This window comes from Myodes glareolus, chromosome 9 (genome assembly GCF_982192425.1).
Source record: "Myodes glareolus chromosome 9, mMyoGla1.1, whole genome shotgun sequence".
Classification (NCBI taxonomy): Eukaryota; Metazoa; Chordata; class Mammalia; order Rodentia; family Cricetidae; genus Myodes; species Myodes glareolus.
The window spans coordinates 32,150,478-32,166,029 of NC_142034.1; the positions used below are offsets into that span (position 1 = coordinate 32,150,478).

Here is a 15,552-nt window from a genome sequence, read left to right on the forward strand (position 1 = left end):
TAGGCAGTCATTGGACATGCGCACAGACAACACTGGGCGAGCAACAGTGAGCTTGACATGATACATTTATCTGCACTCACGCTGACAAAAGACCCTGAAAACATCTCCAAGACTGAGCACTCCTGGATCTGGTTCTACCTGCTTCCTGTCCCAAGGGCTGCCGTCTGGATAGAAGCAGTGTCCCCAGGATCAATACTTGTTTGACTGGTAGGAAGGCAGTCTTTCGCATTCTAATCTCCTCTCCGTGTTCTTCTTAAGCCATGTAACACAGACCACGTCCTGGATCCACCCCATGGTGAGTGTCCTGAACCTGTCCTGCTCAGAGGAGAACGAAGAGGACTGTCCCAGAGAGCTAACAGACCAGAAAAGCTGATGGCTTACCCTCATGGGAAGTGATGCTTCAGAGTTTCCGGCTTTTCAATCCATGTGCACAACCAGAGACAAGACACCACAGCCAGAGAAACTAGAATCCAGCACATTCTACCGGACGGGGTGTCAGGTTGAAACTGTGGTTTTCTATACACATGTTAAAGATCAGCTGCCACTACAGTTCCTTGAAAGGAATTTAGTTGCATTTGTTAAAGTCATATATATTTAGATTTTATATGCATGTAACTTTTCATATATAATTAGGTCTACATAACTTAGTATGTAGTTCATAATTTGGTATTAGATGCAATGGTTTTATATCAAAACTTTATACTGAAAAGCTATATGAGCATAGGAAAGTACTTTTATCCGAGGATCCCCCTCTCTAATCACAGCTTAGGAAAGTGATCTGAGAACGCTTGGGGTGGGTGTTATACAGCTACCCCACTAGCTGCTAAATACAACTATTTTATAATTTGTATTTTATCTGCATCTCATAGGACACAATCTAACTTACATCACTGGGAGACGTCTATCATTTACAAAACACTTTCAAACCTCATTTTATTTAAACCAAATAGGATGGCTATAGGGCTGATCTGTTGTTTTCATTCCTGTCTTCTGCTGGAGAAACAGTGATTAGAGACACAGAGTGTCCTGACCCAGGGCTGAGCCTCACACCTCATCTCCTGACTCCATGTCCAGTCCCCTTTGCCCTGCTCCCACTGTCCTCCCAGAGGGAGCCTGCAGTCCAGCAGAGCACCTTCCTTCTGTTGATGCAGCTGGGCCCACAGCTGTGCATTCCACAACAGTCCAGAGGACACCCCACACTCAACCATGGCCTCTTCGTAACCCCACTCTTCTCCTTCTGTGCCCCCCATTACCCCTGGACCCCCAGTGACTGCTCTGTGACTGCCCAGCAGGCCGTGTCCCACAGTTCACGTTTCCTAAAATAAAGATCCTGGATCATGCCAGTGGTTTGCCGTGCTTGGGTACCATGGCCAGTAGGAGCATCTAAGGAGAGCCATAGAAGTAAAGGTATCTCTTATAAGGCTGCCCAGGCTGCTTGTAACAGAATGAAGGCCTAAACCCCAGTAAAACAGCCCAGCATTGCTTAGGCAAGCCTAGCACTCCCAAGAACACAGTGTAAGAATCTCCACGTAAAGGCACTTCTTAAGTGTGTCACTGAATTCCTACAGTGAGCTAGCACCTATGCCAGCATCAGTCACTAGCTCCTAAGCTTTCCACTGAGTTTTACCTGGCATATGGAATCTACATGGAGAACACACCTGGGTATTGTGCTCACTCATGCCTCTCCGCATACATTACAGACTTAGGATTTAAGTTGAATTCACTTAGGATTCCTACTTTATGTCTTGAGGACAAACATAAAGTCAGTCAAATACAGACTGGCAAGGAGTCATTTACCCTGAGAAAGACAGAACAACTGGAGCAAATGTACCTCTCTCCTCACAGCTGTCTGAACACTAGGATACTTCACAGGGGATGGTTTTGAGCAGCCCCAGAGGTGAATGGGCACTCACACACCTTTCTAAGAGAGCATCTATGTTGTGAAAGGCAGATTCCTTTCAGGAGATTCCCATGCCCCACTGGAGAGCTTGCTCCCCTGTTTGTAAGGGAAGCTCAGATGGGATCCTGAAGCATACAGTTTCTAGTCCATATATGTTCATGTGTGTGTGGCACTCACCGCCTCTCTGCCTCTTGTACCAGTTCCCTCCCTGTTTCTGTTGAATACATAATCGAAAGACCTGTAAAACTCACAGTGCTATCTCCTGAGCACTCTACACTGCAATGCGCAGTGAGCATGTATTACTTACTAGCTTCTTTTAGGAGTTAGTTCTCCCAGTACATCTCCCTTATCTCAACCCAGAAGGCAAGGACCGTAGTGATCCCCCTTTTGTGCAGAAGCCTAGGTTTAGAGAGAAGTGGTTGTTGCCCATGGATCACACCATGCCCATGCTTTGATACTGGACCTCGAGGCAAGTCTTTGATGCCAGGGCTTCTTTAAACCAGAGGGCAGAAGTGCTTGGATTTAGTCATCTCTGCAAGGCTCCAGAACTCAAGCCTGAGGGACTGACTTCCTGGTTTGTCAGAAAAGAATTCCACGGGGAAAAGAATAGCTCTCCAGCAGGTTCTGGTGCATCGGAGCTTCTCATAGGAACCTAGCAGAGGAGGTGCAGCCTCTTTAGTATCCATGTCCTCCGGAAGGGCAGGTAAGAGACGGATGCTCAGAGAATCTCGAAAGGGCTCAGTACAGATGTGTTTCTGATCCAGAGAGAACCATGAATTACTTTTTGGGAAGTTGATACTCTATGACTTAATTAGCTCTATCATTGTGGTCGTCCATCGGAAATGCTTCTCCACTCACTCGCCCACTCAGATTCTGGGCCTGAGGAACTAAATATGGCTGCATCCCTCCCAGTGCATGTTTTAGTGGATTGGCCGTCAGTTCTGCTGCAAGTCTTGCTTTCCTACAGTGACATGGGAAGGCTTGGCTGTCCTCACTCATTTGTTCCCACAGAATGCTCACTAGCCTCCAGCACCGTGACCAGCACTCTGGGTACCAGGGCAAAGTAGGGCAACAGTTAACCATTTCTTGGGCTGTTTTAAAAATAAAATGATTTTGAAAGTCAGAATTATAGTTACCTTTTAACTTCTGAATTTTAAAAGTAATTATTTTCCTTTCAAAAAAATGAAAGTACTGCGGAAATAAATTGGGCTGCATAAATAGTCCATTTCAGTTTCTGGAAGCTGCCATTCCCCAATACTTTAGTGAAGACTTTCCCTCAAGGGCAAGCATGCGCCCCTTTAAAGGGTTAGCATGTTGTGGTCATCTTTTATAGCAATATAGGCATGTTTGTTGTCTTCCAAACGTCTGCATGAGCTCCTGCCTCTCAGAATACTTATTGTCTGTGTGCTCATTAATGAAAGCTTAGGCTACTTAAAGTTCCTTCCAGTAACAGTGTCACAGTGAGCTTTTGGGTATTCTTTAAAACCCTGCACTCAAAAGCTGCTGTCTCTGGTGTGGAGACTTGTGAGTGAGCCACCCTGACAGAGGACAGTCAGTTTTGTCACCAAAAGAAGAGCCTGTCCATCCCTACCTAAAAATGTGGGTGTTTTAATCGCTAGGTGTTAGCGTTTCTCTAGCATCGGAGACTAGCTGGCTGTGATAGGAGTCCACTATGATTCCTTCATAGAATGATGATGAGGAACGGTTTCTACACTAACAGAGAACACTCTCTTACACATACAGTACAGGAGCCTCCACTTCTCCTTCTGTGGGACAGCAGCAATACTTCCTCATGCCCTGACAGTTCAACTCAGCACACACCACCCAAGCACCTACTGGATGCCCAGTCATCCAAGGTGTTAGGATCATTCCGGGTAGCACAGATTCCCAAATCAAAGACTTCAATATCCTGTTATTTGCATGTGCAAATACACACATACACACACACACACTACTGATTTGTTTTTCTATATAGGGTAAGAAGTAAGAAATTTTCCACCCCGGCTAGGAAAGGGTAAGTAGGAAAGAAGGAACATGCTGGAAGAGGCTCTCCAATAACAAATGAAAGGCAGCTGTCAAAATAGAGAATCAAATAGCACACACATAAAGTGCTTGCATAATCAGAAAATATTATCCTTTTGCTAGGGAGAAATGGGATATTTCTCGATGGTAAGCAAAATGTAACTTTTTGAAGGGTCAACACACTTGACATTTTTATGATACTTAAACAGAAAGAACTGAACAAATAATACAAGCTTTCACAGTCTTGTGTATCATTTTCAAGATGATGAAAAGTTCAGACTACGCCTGTGGAATTTAAAGAATTAAACAGAATATGCCTGTGGAGCATCACTGTAGAAATGTTATAGCCAAGATGTCTTAGCCATAGCTGTTCACACATAATATCATTGTATCAGTAAAATGATTTTATAAATACTAAATGCAGTGTTAGATTTTCTTTACCCTCCCTCCCTCCTGGCCCTCCCCATTTGTGTGTGTGTGTGTGTGTGTGTGTGTGTGTATGCATGTGTGTGTGTGCATGCGCGTGTGTGTGTGTATGCGTGTGTGTGTGTGTGTGTGTGTGTACAGGAGCATGTGGAAGCTGGAGATGAATGTCGAGTGTCTTCCTCAATCACACTTTCCCCATAATTTATTTTTTTGAAATATTAGTCTCCAGCTGAACCTGGGACTTGTAGATTTATCTAGGTTGGCTGACCAGTAAGCCCAGAGTTCTCCTGCCTCTGTCTCCAGCAATGGGATCTCAAGCATGGAGTGCCTCTTCCACATGGACTCTGGAAGATTGACCAGGTCTTCTTGCTTCCTCTTCACTGAGTGAGCCGTCTCCACAGCCCCTTGCCCGATTTGTTACCGTCAGCCTCTCATATCACTTTTACTAATTTCAGGTTCAACTTCTATTCTTCCAGGGCAGGTTGGACACTCAGATCAGCAGCTATATCAAAACCATTCCCTGGGGAAAGAGACATGGTTACAGCAGTTATGAGCACAAAACTGCTCTAACAGGAGTGGAGTTGGGTACCCAGCCCCACATTGGGCAGCTTAAAATCACCTATAACTCCAGCTCCAGAGAGAATGGATATCTCTGGCCTCTGCAGGGATCTGCACTCACACCACAGAGCCATACATATACATAATTAGAAATAAAAGAACAGTCTTTAAGAATAAAATACCTCCCTTGTTCCTATTCCCTCCTCGCCAAATTCCTCTGTGCCTCCCTACCCTGTTTCTTTGTCCTATGGTAATCAGCAGTTTGTCAGGATGTTGTCTTCCTTGGAAATGGGAGTGATAATGAACCAAGCTCCATGGGGACAGGAAGTTGGCCGACCTTATTCACCTTCAGAATGCAGCATAGTGCCTGCCACATCGTAGATGTTCCACATGTGTTTGCTAAATAGTACGTATACTGCGCCACCCATAACTGAGACATGGTTCCCAGTGTAGCTCTCATCCGTTTGTGTTCGTTTATTCACTAAAACACCGAGTACCACACACTTGGTTGAGTATTAGGGGTACAGTGCAGGACACATGTGACTGTAACCCTCAAGTAATTTGCATTTTATGCAAAGCACATGTCACTGAAATTAACCAAAGCTTTTTCCACTTACTTTTCCCTCCTTTATCGCATATTTAAACAACTAGTCCCGTTAACATTCATTGCCTCAAGAAAAGCTGCGATGTAAGAAAACAGACAAAAGTATGCTCTTTTAAAGAGTGCCAGTACCATAGTTCCGTGGGAAGCTGGAAATGATAGATCATCCCAAAGCAGATCTGAGAGCCCTGTGTGACGAAGATAGGCTTTCCTGTGTGTGGCTAGGAAGTATTTCACCTCACTAGCGGTGAGGAAAAAATAGTCGTTAGTGGGACTCGGAGAGGGACACCAGGATCTCACCCGCTAGGCAAACTTTCAACGAACAAAGACGCCCAATCGATGTCTCTTAAAGAGCAGAAGAAAACCTGCTTCTCACTGTCCTCTTGGAAGTGATAGCACGGTGTGCCTGGACCCTTGAAGATTCGGGCAATGTCGGGAAACTCCCTCCTGACTGATTTTCCATGAACCCAAAAGGTTCGCAGCAGTGGAAGACACTAGGTCTGAATAAGCTCCCTCCATTCAATCCATATGGCCTCTCAGTGAAATCTACTTTGGGCCAAATAAGCCCCTAATGGGCTCGGGATGTTTGTGTTCCTCTCCCACTGCGATGGTGGTAAGGGGTGGGCTGTTAAGTAAATGGCTGATGAGGGTTCCCTCCTCCAAGTGTGATGAGTGATATAGTCAATGAAGAGTCAGAGAAACTTGGCTGCTTCTGCCTTGTCAGCAGGACGGTGCCATCATGGACTCAGCAGACATAGAATCTGAAGGCAGAGGCACACAGGTCTTGGGCTCCCCAGCCTTTAGAACGGCAAGCAGTACATTTCCATTGGTTGTAAATGACCAAAACAGCCAGAGTAAACCAAGATACTCCCACAGGATTTAGTAAACAGAGAGGAAGGAACTGAGTTTGCCAAGACCACTGTCAGTCAAGAACTTTGTTCCCAGCCGGCAGTGGTGGCACATGCCTTTAATCCCAGCACTTGGGAGGCAAAAGCAGGCAAATCTCTGTGAGTTCAAGGCCAATCTGGTCTACCAGAGATAGTTCCATGACAGACTCCAAAGCTACAGAGAAACCCTGCCTCAAAAAAAACAAACAAACAAAAGAACTTTGTTCCCTAGCCATTTCCTTCATTTACTGACATTTCCTAGGGATATAGCACAGTGTCTATCATATAGATGTTACATACAGGTCACCAGTACATGTTGAGTGCACTTTGTAGGTAAAGTGAATTATAACTAAAAAGCAAGATATATACTATTTCCAGAAAATTTCTTAAATATATTCCCTTCCAAGACTGGAAGCATTATTTGGTTGATTTCAGATCTTTCTCATGTCCGTGCCTTTCTTCTTCTGTACCATACCTGTCCACATGAACCTAGTCCTCACACCTCTGAGAATTAACTTCTAAAGCATAAATCAGATTCTCTTACCCACTCCCACTTAGTCCTCTTCATTACATCTCTAGCATCCTATTCTTCCTGAACTCTTGATTTTCTCTCCAGTCTCATTTCTCATCTACAAAACTCAAGTATCCTGCCCTATCTGGGAAGTTTTTCCTGTCTCGTTCCTTCGTCAAATTCCTTGCTATTTATTGTAACATTCCTTTATTCTTTGAAATACAAGCACACCCATATGCTTGTACAGAGCCCAGAGGAGAACATAAGGTGTCCTGCTCCATCACTTTCTGCCTTACTTCCTTGAGATGGGGCCTTCACTGAACCTGGGCCTTGCTGCCTCAGCTAGACTGACTGACTGGCAGACCAGGGGAATCTTCTCTGCACATGTAGGCACTCACACTGCCACGCCTGATTTTTCTTTCAAGAGTTCTGGAAGTATTGAACACAGATCATCACGCTGGTACAGCAAGAACCCTTACCTACTGAGCTACCTTCCTAGCCACCAGACTCTGTCCCTCTCCCACTGGTTCTCTGAAGCTGTTACTACAAGTCTCCTCCTCCCATGCTCAGGTTTATCACTGTGCCAATACCATTCCTTCACCGCCTTGTACAGCTAATCTTCCCACTCCAGAATGTTGGAGCAAAAACTTCCAGCCCAAGAAAAGCACCCAAGAAGCAAGCGAAGAAGCTTAAGAGAAGTGACGGTGGGTCACAGATTCAGTTTGCTCTGAGGAGCGGAGTTGCTGGGTCTTGGAAACTTGGTTCTACCCCTGCTTTGTTCATCATCTATGTGGTCATCAAAGTCCAGCTCTCCCTATGGCTGTTCCACTCAATTATTAGCAACGACGTAAGTAACTCAGTAGAACAAGATGGAAATAAAACTCAGGTATCTTGTTTATTGTCTATTATTGTTATGGGCACTTTTATTCAAAACTCTGGAGGTTAAGTAAGTTAATTTGGAGGCACTATAATTTAAAATCCTACCACTGTCCTCCAATACAGTCGGTCTCTATTTTGCTGGGTGGTGATGGTGCATGCCTTTAGTCCCAGCACTTTGGAGGTATAGGCTGAGTTCAAGGCCAGCCTAGTCTATAGAAGGAGTTCTAGGACAGCCAAGGATACACAAAGAAACCCTGTCTTGAAAAACCAACAAACAAATAAAAAAAAAAAGTCTGTCTCACTGAATTTCCACAGAACATGTGTCTCACCTTCTACACCCTGGATCTTTACGTCAAAGTCCATATAGTGTGTGTGTGTGTGTGTGTGTGTGTGTGTGTGTTTTAATTTCACACTAGGTAAAATTCAATAAATATTTATAGAATAAAGTAAAAGTGATTTATAATTTCCAAAACCTCTTTGAACTGTTTCCTGTTTCTGGCAGGAAAAGACAAATAGAGTAAAAGAGAAAATAAGCTGAGAGTTTAACTAAGCATGTCTGTACTAACTAGTCCACTAATGCTGGGAACATGATGGATTTCGACGACAAGGAAGTGTGTGGCCGTAAAACTCCCAGCTTGGTTGCCGTGATGGGTTTTAAAGCACATGCTCAGACAGTATTGATGTGCCCAAGGTTTCGAAAAGTCACAGCAGAATGACTTTGGTGTGCAAGGAAAGATGATCAACCCAAAAAAAGACAAGGTTGGTGCATCTCGAGGCAAGTGCACTCAGACTTCTCTTCTTCTAAGTTAATTAGTTATGTTCCAGACAAACTGGTTTGGCACATGAAAGCTGTGGATTGCCATAGTTACCTGAAAGTGCAGAAATCGTCCCATATATAACTAGCCCCACTGGATTTCCCGATTGTTCTACTGCACAGGGGAGAAATTCATCTTCCATCAGCATTTTTTCCCAAGGAAAAAAACCTACAAATTAAATGGATAATAATGTTTCATTGGAGTATGGACAGTGCAGCCTGGGCTCTCTGTGAAACAGCAGATGAAAGGATATTTATAGTCAGATCTATTGGCTTATAGCGAGCAGCCTTGCCATCCATCCCCAGAGAGATTCCATGCATTAAATTGAGTGTCAACTTTAGGTTTCTGTTTGATGATATGAACAATAAAAAGTTGATCCCTAATTAAATGCATGAGTTATTTATTTAAGTGGTAAAATCATTGGATATGAGTAAAACCTGAAGGAAATAAAATATGTTTATATGTTTGTGTGTGTGTATATATATATATGCATGGATATATACTATTCTTTCTCTGTGTATATGTGTGTGTGTCTCTCTCATTGCATACCTTTCTTCGAGAACATTCTCCCTCTTCCAAATGCTAAGACTGCCCCAAGTCTAATTTTCATGTTCATAATAATACCTGTAGCTCACATTTATATAGATTTACAAATTAAAATTTATATGCCCCGGTGGCCTGGTGAGAGAGGGCCAAGATTTTATTTCATATATGAAAAACTGAAGTTCATGTAAATGACATGTCTTTCGAGGGTCATACTTGAGTGAGTGACTAATTGTTCAGATTTTCAGAATGAAGGTTCCAATGCCAGGTAGGGCGAGCCAGGAAGGACCCCGGTACCCATAAGGGGGAGAGTGCCAGTTTCCTGCTAGAAAGGACAATGGTACATTCTAAGCAAAGGTCTCATTTTCCAGTGAGGAGAAAACACCTGTGGAAGTCTCTGGAAGTCTCCCTGGAACTCCAACTAGAAAGGGGGAGGGGCACTGAGAACATGAAGAGAAAGGGCTGCTTCTTCCTTGGGGCTGGAATTTCCCAGAAAGTGTCAGCAATGAGAGCTGTTTAGCTGTTTTGTTTGTTATTATCATGTGAGTTTATTATTTTTCAATTACCATGTAGAGAAATAGACTTCTGACAGATGCCTACAGTCCTGTGAATTTTAATACATGCATAGATACATTTGGCCATCACCACGTCAAGATAAAGACAAGTGCTGATCTCTAAAAGCCGGTCCTTGCTCCACATCTGTACCCCGCAGTTTCTAGGGACTGTGAGGGAACTCCTCCAGCCACCTTGTACATCCATAACTTTTCCTATTGTATGAGCACATCATAGTTTGATGAGTTATTTACCTATTGAAGTTCATTAGATTTTCCAGAAATTTGGGGTGGGGGTGGAAAGGAGTTTTTGCAAATAATTTTTTTGCATGAGCATAAATGTTTCTATCTCTAGATGAAATACCCCTGAAGAATTACTTGATCACATGTTGTATATGTTTTCTATTTCTGCCATTGCAAATTATCCCAAGCATAGTGAGTTAGACAGAACAGATTCGTTATCTTACAGTTCTGCAGGTCAGAAAACAGCGCTGGGATAAATCCAGAGTGTCAGCAGGGCTGTGTTCCTCTCAGAAGGCTTTGGAGGGAATCTGTTCAGGTTATTGGCAGAGCTCAGCTCCCTGTGGGTGCAGAACTTGGCCGGCAGCTACAGCTAGTAATGGCCAGGCAAGTTGTACTTACATCATCTCTCTCTAATCTTCATCTTCTCTGACCTTGCTTCCATCACCACGCTATAAACTCGGGCCCAGCCAGACCCTGATAACCCAACATAATTTCGCCTTCTCAAAGCCTATATCTTAGCACATTTGCAAATTTTCTGGAGCTGTTGAGTGTATCATGTTTGTGATAGTTAGAGATGGTAGGTAAGTATGCTACCCACCCAGCTTTTCAAGAAATTTCCAAGCTGCTTTCTGGATTATCTATGACAATTTTTATTCCCACTGATAATATAGGCAAGTTCCAGTTAGCCCATGTCTTTGGTAGTTTTTAGCTTAGCCATTCCCAGGGATATGCATTGGTAGTCCCTGTGGTGTAAGTGTGTCCTTCTCTGACCTCCATACATGCACTGTGGAGCACAGACTCCAGCACAGTCTTGGATTATATCTTCTGGCCTCTGCAGGCACCTGCACTCATATACACATCACATCACACCACACACACACACACACACACACACACACACCATCACCACCACCGCCACCACCATACCTAAAATAATCAAATACATCTTTAAAGAGAAATGATGATGCTAAGACACATGACATCTGCAACTTCCATACCAATGTTTAATTCCAACATAGTTAGATCCTGGGGTTATATGCGTGTGGATGTGACCTCCACCAGTGAACGGCCAAGGCTAGCCAAGTGAAAGTCAATGAAATGAGGAAAATTTTATCGCGGAGAAGAATAGGGAGAGATTATCTCCCCTGCTGGATTATATAGGTGTGTAGATACCACACCAGTGTGGAAGAGTGTGATTTCTGAGACCTAAGGACAGCTGCTCATAGCAGGAATGCTGAAACTTAGCAGGGAGTGGAAATTTTATAGCAAGCTTTCTGGAAACTCTCCTCTATGTATAATAAAGCAACAATCTGGGGATCTCTTGAGATTGACTTTCAAATATCTAAAGTTGACAGAAGCCATCCCAGAGAACTTGGAAATCATAATTTTACATGTACCAAAACCCAAGCAGGAAATAGACTCCACCACAGATGGTCTGAACGAAGATCCGACTCATAGGTAGCTTGGTGCTGGCTCAGAGCACAAACAAATGATGAAGGCAGTCTTCTCAACTATTAATAACTACAGTAGAGGTAGAAGCCATGTCTTCTTGGAGGACTGAAGGATATGGATACACACATCACTGCAAGACACTGAACACTGAGCCGCAGAGGAGAAGGCTTCCTGCCGGACTTGTAACATAAAAGCAAGGGACAGACAGATGTTCTGAGCTTACTCCCTTTCTTTGCCTTCCTGTCCTGTCTCCTTTCAATGTTTCCCAAAAACATACAAAGGAGATCCCAGAGGAGGTGGTCCACAGGGCTCTGCCTCGTTCCAAGGTGTGGAGTTGATCACAGATGGAACTGAAGGTGCAGATGGATAGCAGCCAGGATAAGTAACAATCCAGTCACTTCTGATTTGTAAGCCAGGAGACATTGGCCAAGAACCTAAGTACCGTCTACGCAGTCATTGGTGCAAAACTACTACACATCTTTCAGGGATACTGGTGCTGCTTGTGGATGAGATGTTCACAGCTCTCATCTTATCGGATTTATGGCACAGCATTAAGAGGCGGGCAAGTAGGTGGAGCCGGCAGAGGAATACAGCATGCTAGATGAATGCAGCAGAAGCATCTAACCAGAAACAAGACATCAGAAAGAGTTCCTAGAGGAGATCGCATCTAAAATGGAGAGAGAACTCATTTGTGAATGTTATCCAGCCAGGTGGAAGAGTGGACAGCTGTGGGCTGCTTTGGAGTGATGGCCGAATAGTGAGAGAGTGTGCTCCTGGGTGGGTTAGGGTAACCAGAACGTAGCTTTCAGGTGGATGATGGGATCCATACATTGAGAATGGCTTGAAATAAGCTTAGAGAAAGTCCCAGAGGTCACGCCTCAGATGGCCTTGAAACTCTGGAGTAGCCTGGGTACAATCCTAAAAACATGGGTAAAGCGGGGAAAGACGTTCAGCCGGGTGCCATTGCTGGTTTTATGTTGCTGGTTTTCTGTGTCACATTTCCGCGTTGAGAAACAGTCACAAAACAGGTGAAACTTATTTCTGGATTTGTCTTGTGAAGGTGGCTCTGGAAGGTTGGCATTCAAATTGGTAGACTAAATAGAGGACGTTCACCTTCACCGATGTGAACATCATGTGGCATCATTGTGTATGCCCAGTGCCCAAGTCCATCAAGTAGTGAAGAGGAGAAAGGGGGAGATTTCTTTGCCTATTTTTGAATGGGCACACTTACTTTCTGTTCTTGGACTTCAGGTCCAATTTTGAGACCTCAGGTGAAGCCTCACACCAGTCCCATTCCATGCCAACGTTCTCAAGCTTCTGGCCTTAGCCTCAGAGTCTCACCATTGGCTTCCTGGTTCTCAGGGCTGCAGGCGTGGGTTGAATTACACTCTGGTTTTCCTGGATTTCTGGTTTGTAGACAGCATATTGTGGGAGTGCTCAACCTTCAAAATCAAGTAAGCCATCCCCTTGTGTCTATCTGTCCATCTGTCTGTTTGTCTATCTATCTGCCTATTTATCATCTATCCACCTATCATCTAGCTTTCTAAGTATTTAGTTCACTACCTAGTATATACCTATTTTTAGTTATAGCTCATCTGTCTACATCTATTTCTATCTCTGTAGTTATAAGTATAGAACTGGTTCTATTTCTCAGGAGAACCATTACTAATACACTGGGTAATGGCACAATAGGATGTGTGTGTACATGTTCATATTTCTGTGTATGTGTGTTTATGTGTGTGTGTGCATGCGTGCATGCATGTGGAAGTCAAAGGTTGATGTCAGGTGTCATCCTCTATCACCTGCAACCTCATTTTTTGAGACGCTGTCTCTCACCGAAGCCATTACCCACCAACTGGATGGACTGGCTGGCCAATGATCCATCTCCCTCCTCCCCCACAACTCTAGATCTGTATGTCTGCACAGCCGCAAGCATGTGCGCTGAGGATCTGAACTCATGGCCTCACACTTACATGGCAGGCAAGATACCCACCGAGCTGCGTCTGGAGCCCCTTCTTCTTTTCTTGTAGTTATGAAGGAACCAATTGGCGAGCAGCAAAAGTGCACGAAGATTTTACAGTCTGTCCTCTGGCTCTGGTGCTATGGCCAAGTGTCTCGGCCTTTCTTTACCTGTTCAAGAACAGTCAGATCTGCGCTGCCAGCCTCTAAGAACTGCTGAAGCTGTAGTTGGAAATGAGCAGGCTTTGGCAGCTACAGAACATAGTCATAATTCCATCTAATGTTTCAGTGATAAGCAAATGTGACTGACATGCTTATGCTTTCCATGGAAATCTGTGTAGTCCTCTGACCTATTTCCCAAAGCCTGGAGAGGAAATGGAGAACGAAGCACACAGGAGCCGGTACCTGAGAGGAGTGTGTTCACCCCCTAGCTTTCCGAATGGAACCCTGTCTTCTTGGCTGTGCGGTGCATGATCACCATCCAATAATACGAACTGATGCACAGTTGAGAAGAGATTTGTTTTGTTTTGTTTTCATTTTTGCAAGCCCTCTTATGACCACAGAGGGGATAACTAAATTAATGCCATATGCCTGTGAAATCCCTTTTGACAGCTTTTATTGTAATGGAAGATGACAACGGTTATCAGAGCAGAAGAAACATGCTTGAGAAAAAGTAAACATCGAACACCTTTTGGGGAACAAGGCACCTCTCGTGACCTTTGCAGCTGCCTCGCTTTGGCGACCAGAGTTGGATGGTGACAATCTAACCGGGATTTCCTCTTGCTTGAGAAAGTGCGCCTGCTCCCTCTCCCTGGGCTTTGCAGAATTTTAAATGTCACCGTAATCACATTTTCCCCCAGGATAACATGAAACATCACTAGAGCTTAATGGAGGTGAACGAATGGTCAGATTTAGTTGCCAGTGATATATTAAGTTAGAGGAGTCAGCCCTAGCCCACAAGCTGTACAATCTCTGAATTTTGTTAACACAAATAGGAAATCAAGCGCTAAAAGCCAGTGTTTCGGAGTCCCCTACCATACATTCAATTCTGTTACAAGTACTTTACACCTATCATCTAAACCCAACAGTCCCTCAGGGGGGCCATTGCCATCCCCATTTAACAGATCAATTCAAATGAGAAATTTGTTGACCTACACAACATGCAATTTGGGGGCATGTGACTATCCCTCACGAAAGCCATATGTGCTTGGCAAAGTTACGTAAGTGCTCTAAGCCTCATTGGCAGGAGGCAAATAACATCTTAAGATGGCACAGGGTTGCATTAAGTAGATTAGATGCAGCACATTGGTTTAGTGCTTGCTATACATCAATTGCTTGCTACGTTATTCAGAGTTCTCCAGAGAACCGAAAGAAAGGGAAACAGAAAGAAAGAAGCACATGTATATAGAGAGGGGGAGTGGGTTGATAAGCTAGGTAGACAGATGCTAGACAGATAATAATGATGAAGATATAAATTACGAACATATGGACAAATAGGAAGATAGAAAGGCAAGCAGCAGATAAATACATATATGCATGGGTAGATGCATAAATAGAAGGAATATAATAGATAATACAAAAATTTATTATAAAGAATCTACTTGTCTGATGTGCTGGCTAGTTGTGTGCCAATTTGACACAAGCTAGAATGATCGGAGAGGAAGGAGCCTCAGATGAGAAGATACTTCCTTAAAACTGGGCTGTAGGCAAGCCTAGACAGCATTTTCTTAATTAGGGATTAGTGAGGGATGGCCTAGCCTCCTATGCGTGGTGCCGTCCCAGGGCTGGTGGTCCTATGTAGCTGCCAAGGTTTTTCCCTTCTCTCCTGGCGATTCGCAGGGCCGTGCGACCTCTGGCTTCCTGGAGACTCTGCACTAGCTCTGGCTTGAGAGGATTACCTAGCAAGAACCTGGTTCTCTTTGTTATGGTGATTCCACTTGTATTCAAGGTCTTGGCAGTGGGCCAATAGCCTGCCTCCCCTAGCTGACCCTGCTAGGGAAAACTTTAGGCGCTGGGAAACTTTAATCTTCCCTCCTGCTCCTGGATGGGAGGAGGCCTTGCATTTTCGATCCTTCTAGCCCACTGGTATATATACCTGACTTGAGTTTAATAAAGTTGCCATTTACTCTGGTAAATGAGCAAAGGTCTCTTTTATGTGTGTCTCTTTTCCAACCCTCAGGACAATCGTCCATTCTCGTGGGCTCG

The 15,552-nt window shown here is 44.1% G+C and overlaps 1 protein-coding gene across 5 annotated transcripts in view; it reads left to right on the top strand.

Moving 5' to 3' along the window:
* Stxbp4 (syntaxin binding protein 4) overlaps positions 1-4,341 on the top strand; it is a 155,101-nt gene extending 150,760 nt beyond the window's left edge. For all 5 annotated transcript variants that reach the window (XM_048446891.3, XM_085695647.2, XM_048446889.3 and 2 more), the window contains one exon: positions 259-4,341. Coding sequence is in view for 3 of the 5 variants with exons in the window: in XM_048446889.3 (XP_048302846.3) it covers positions 259-373 (115 nt within the window). In the remaining 2 variants the exon portion in view is untranslated. The remainder of the gene's footprint in view (positions 1-258) is intronic.
* Positions 4,342-15,552: the final 11,211 nt, after the last annotated feature.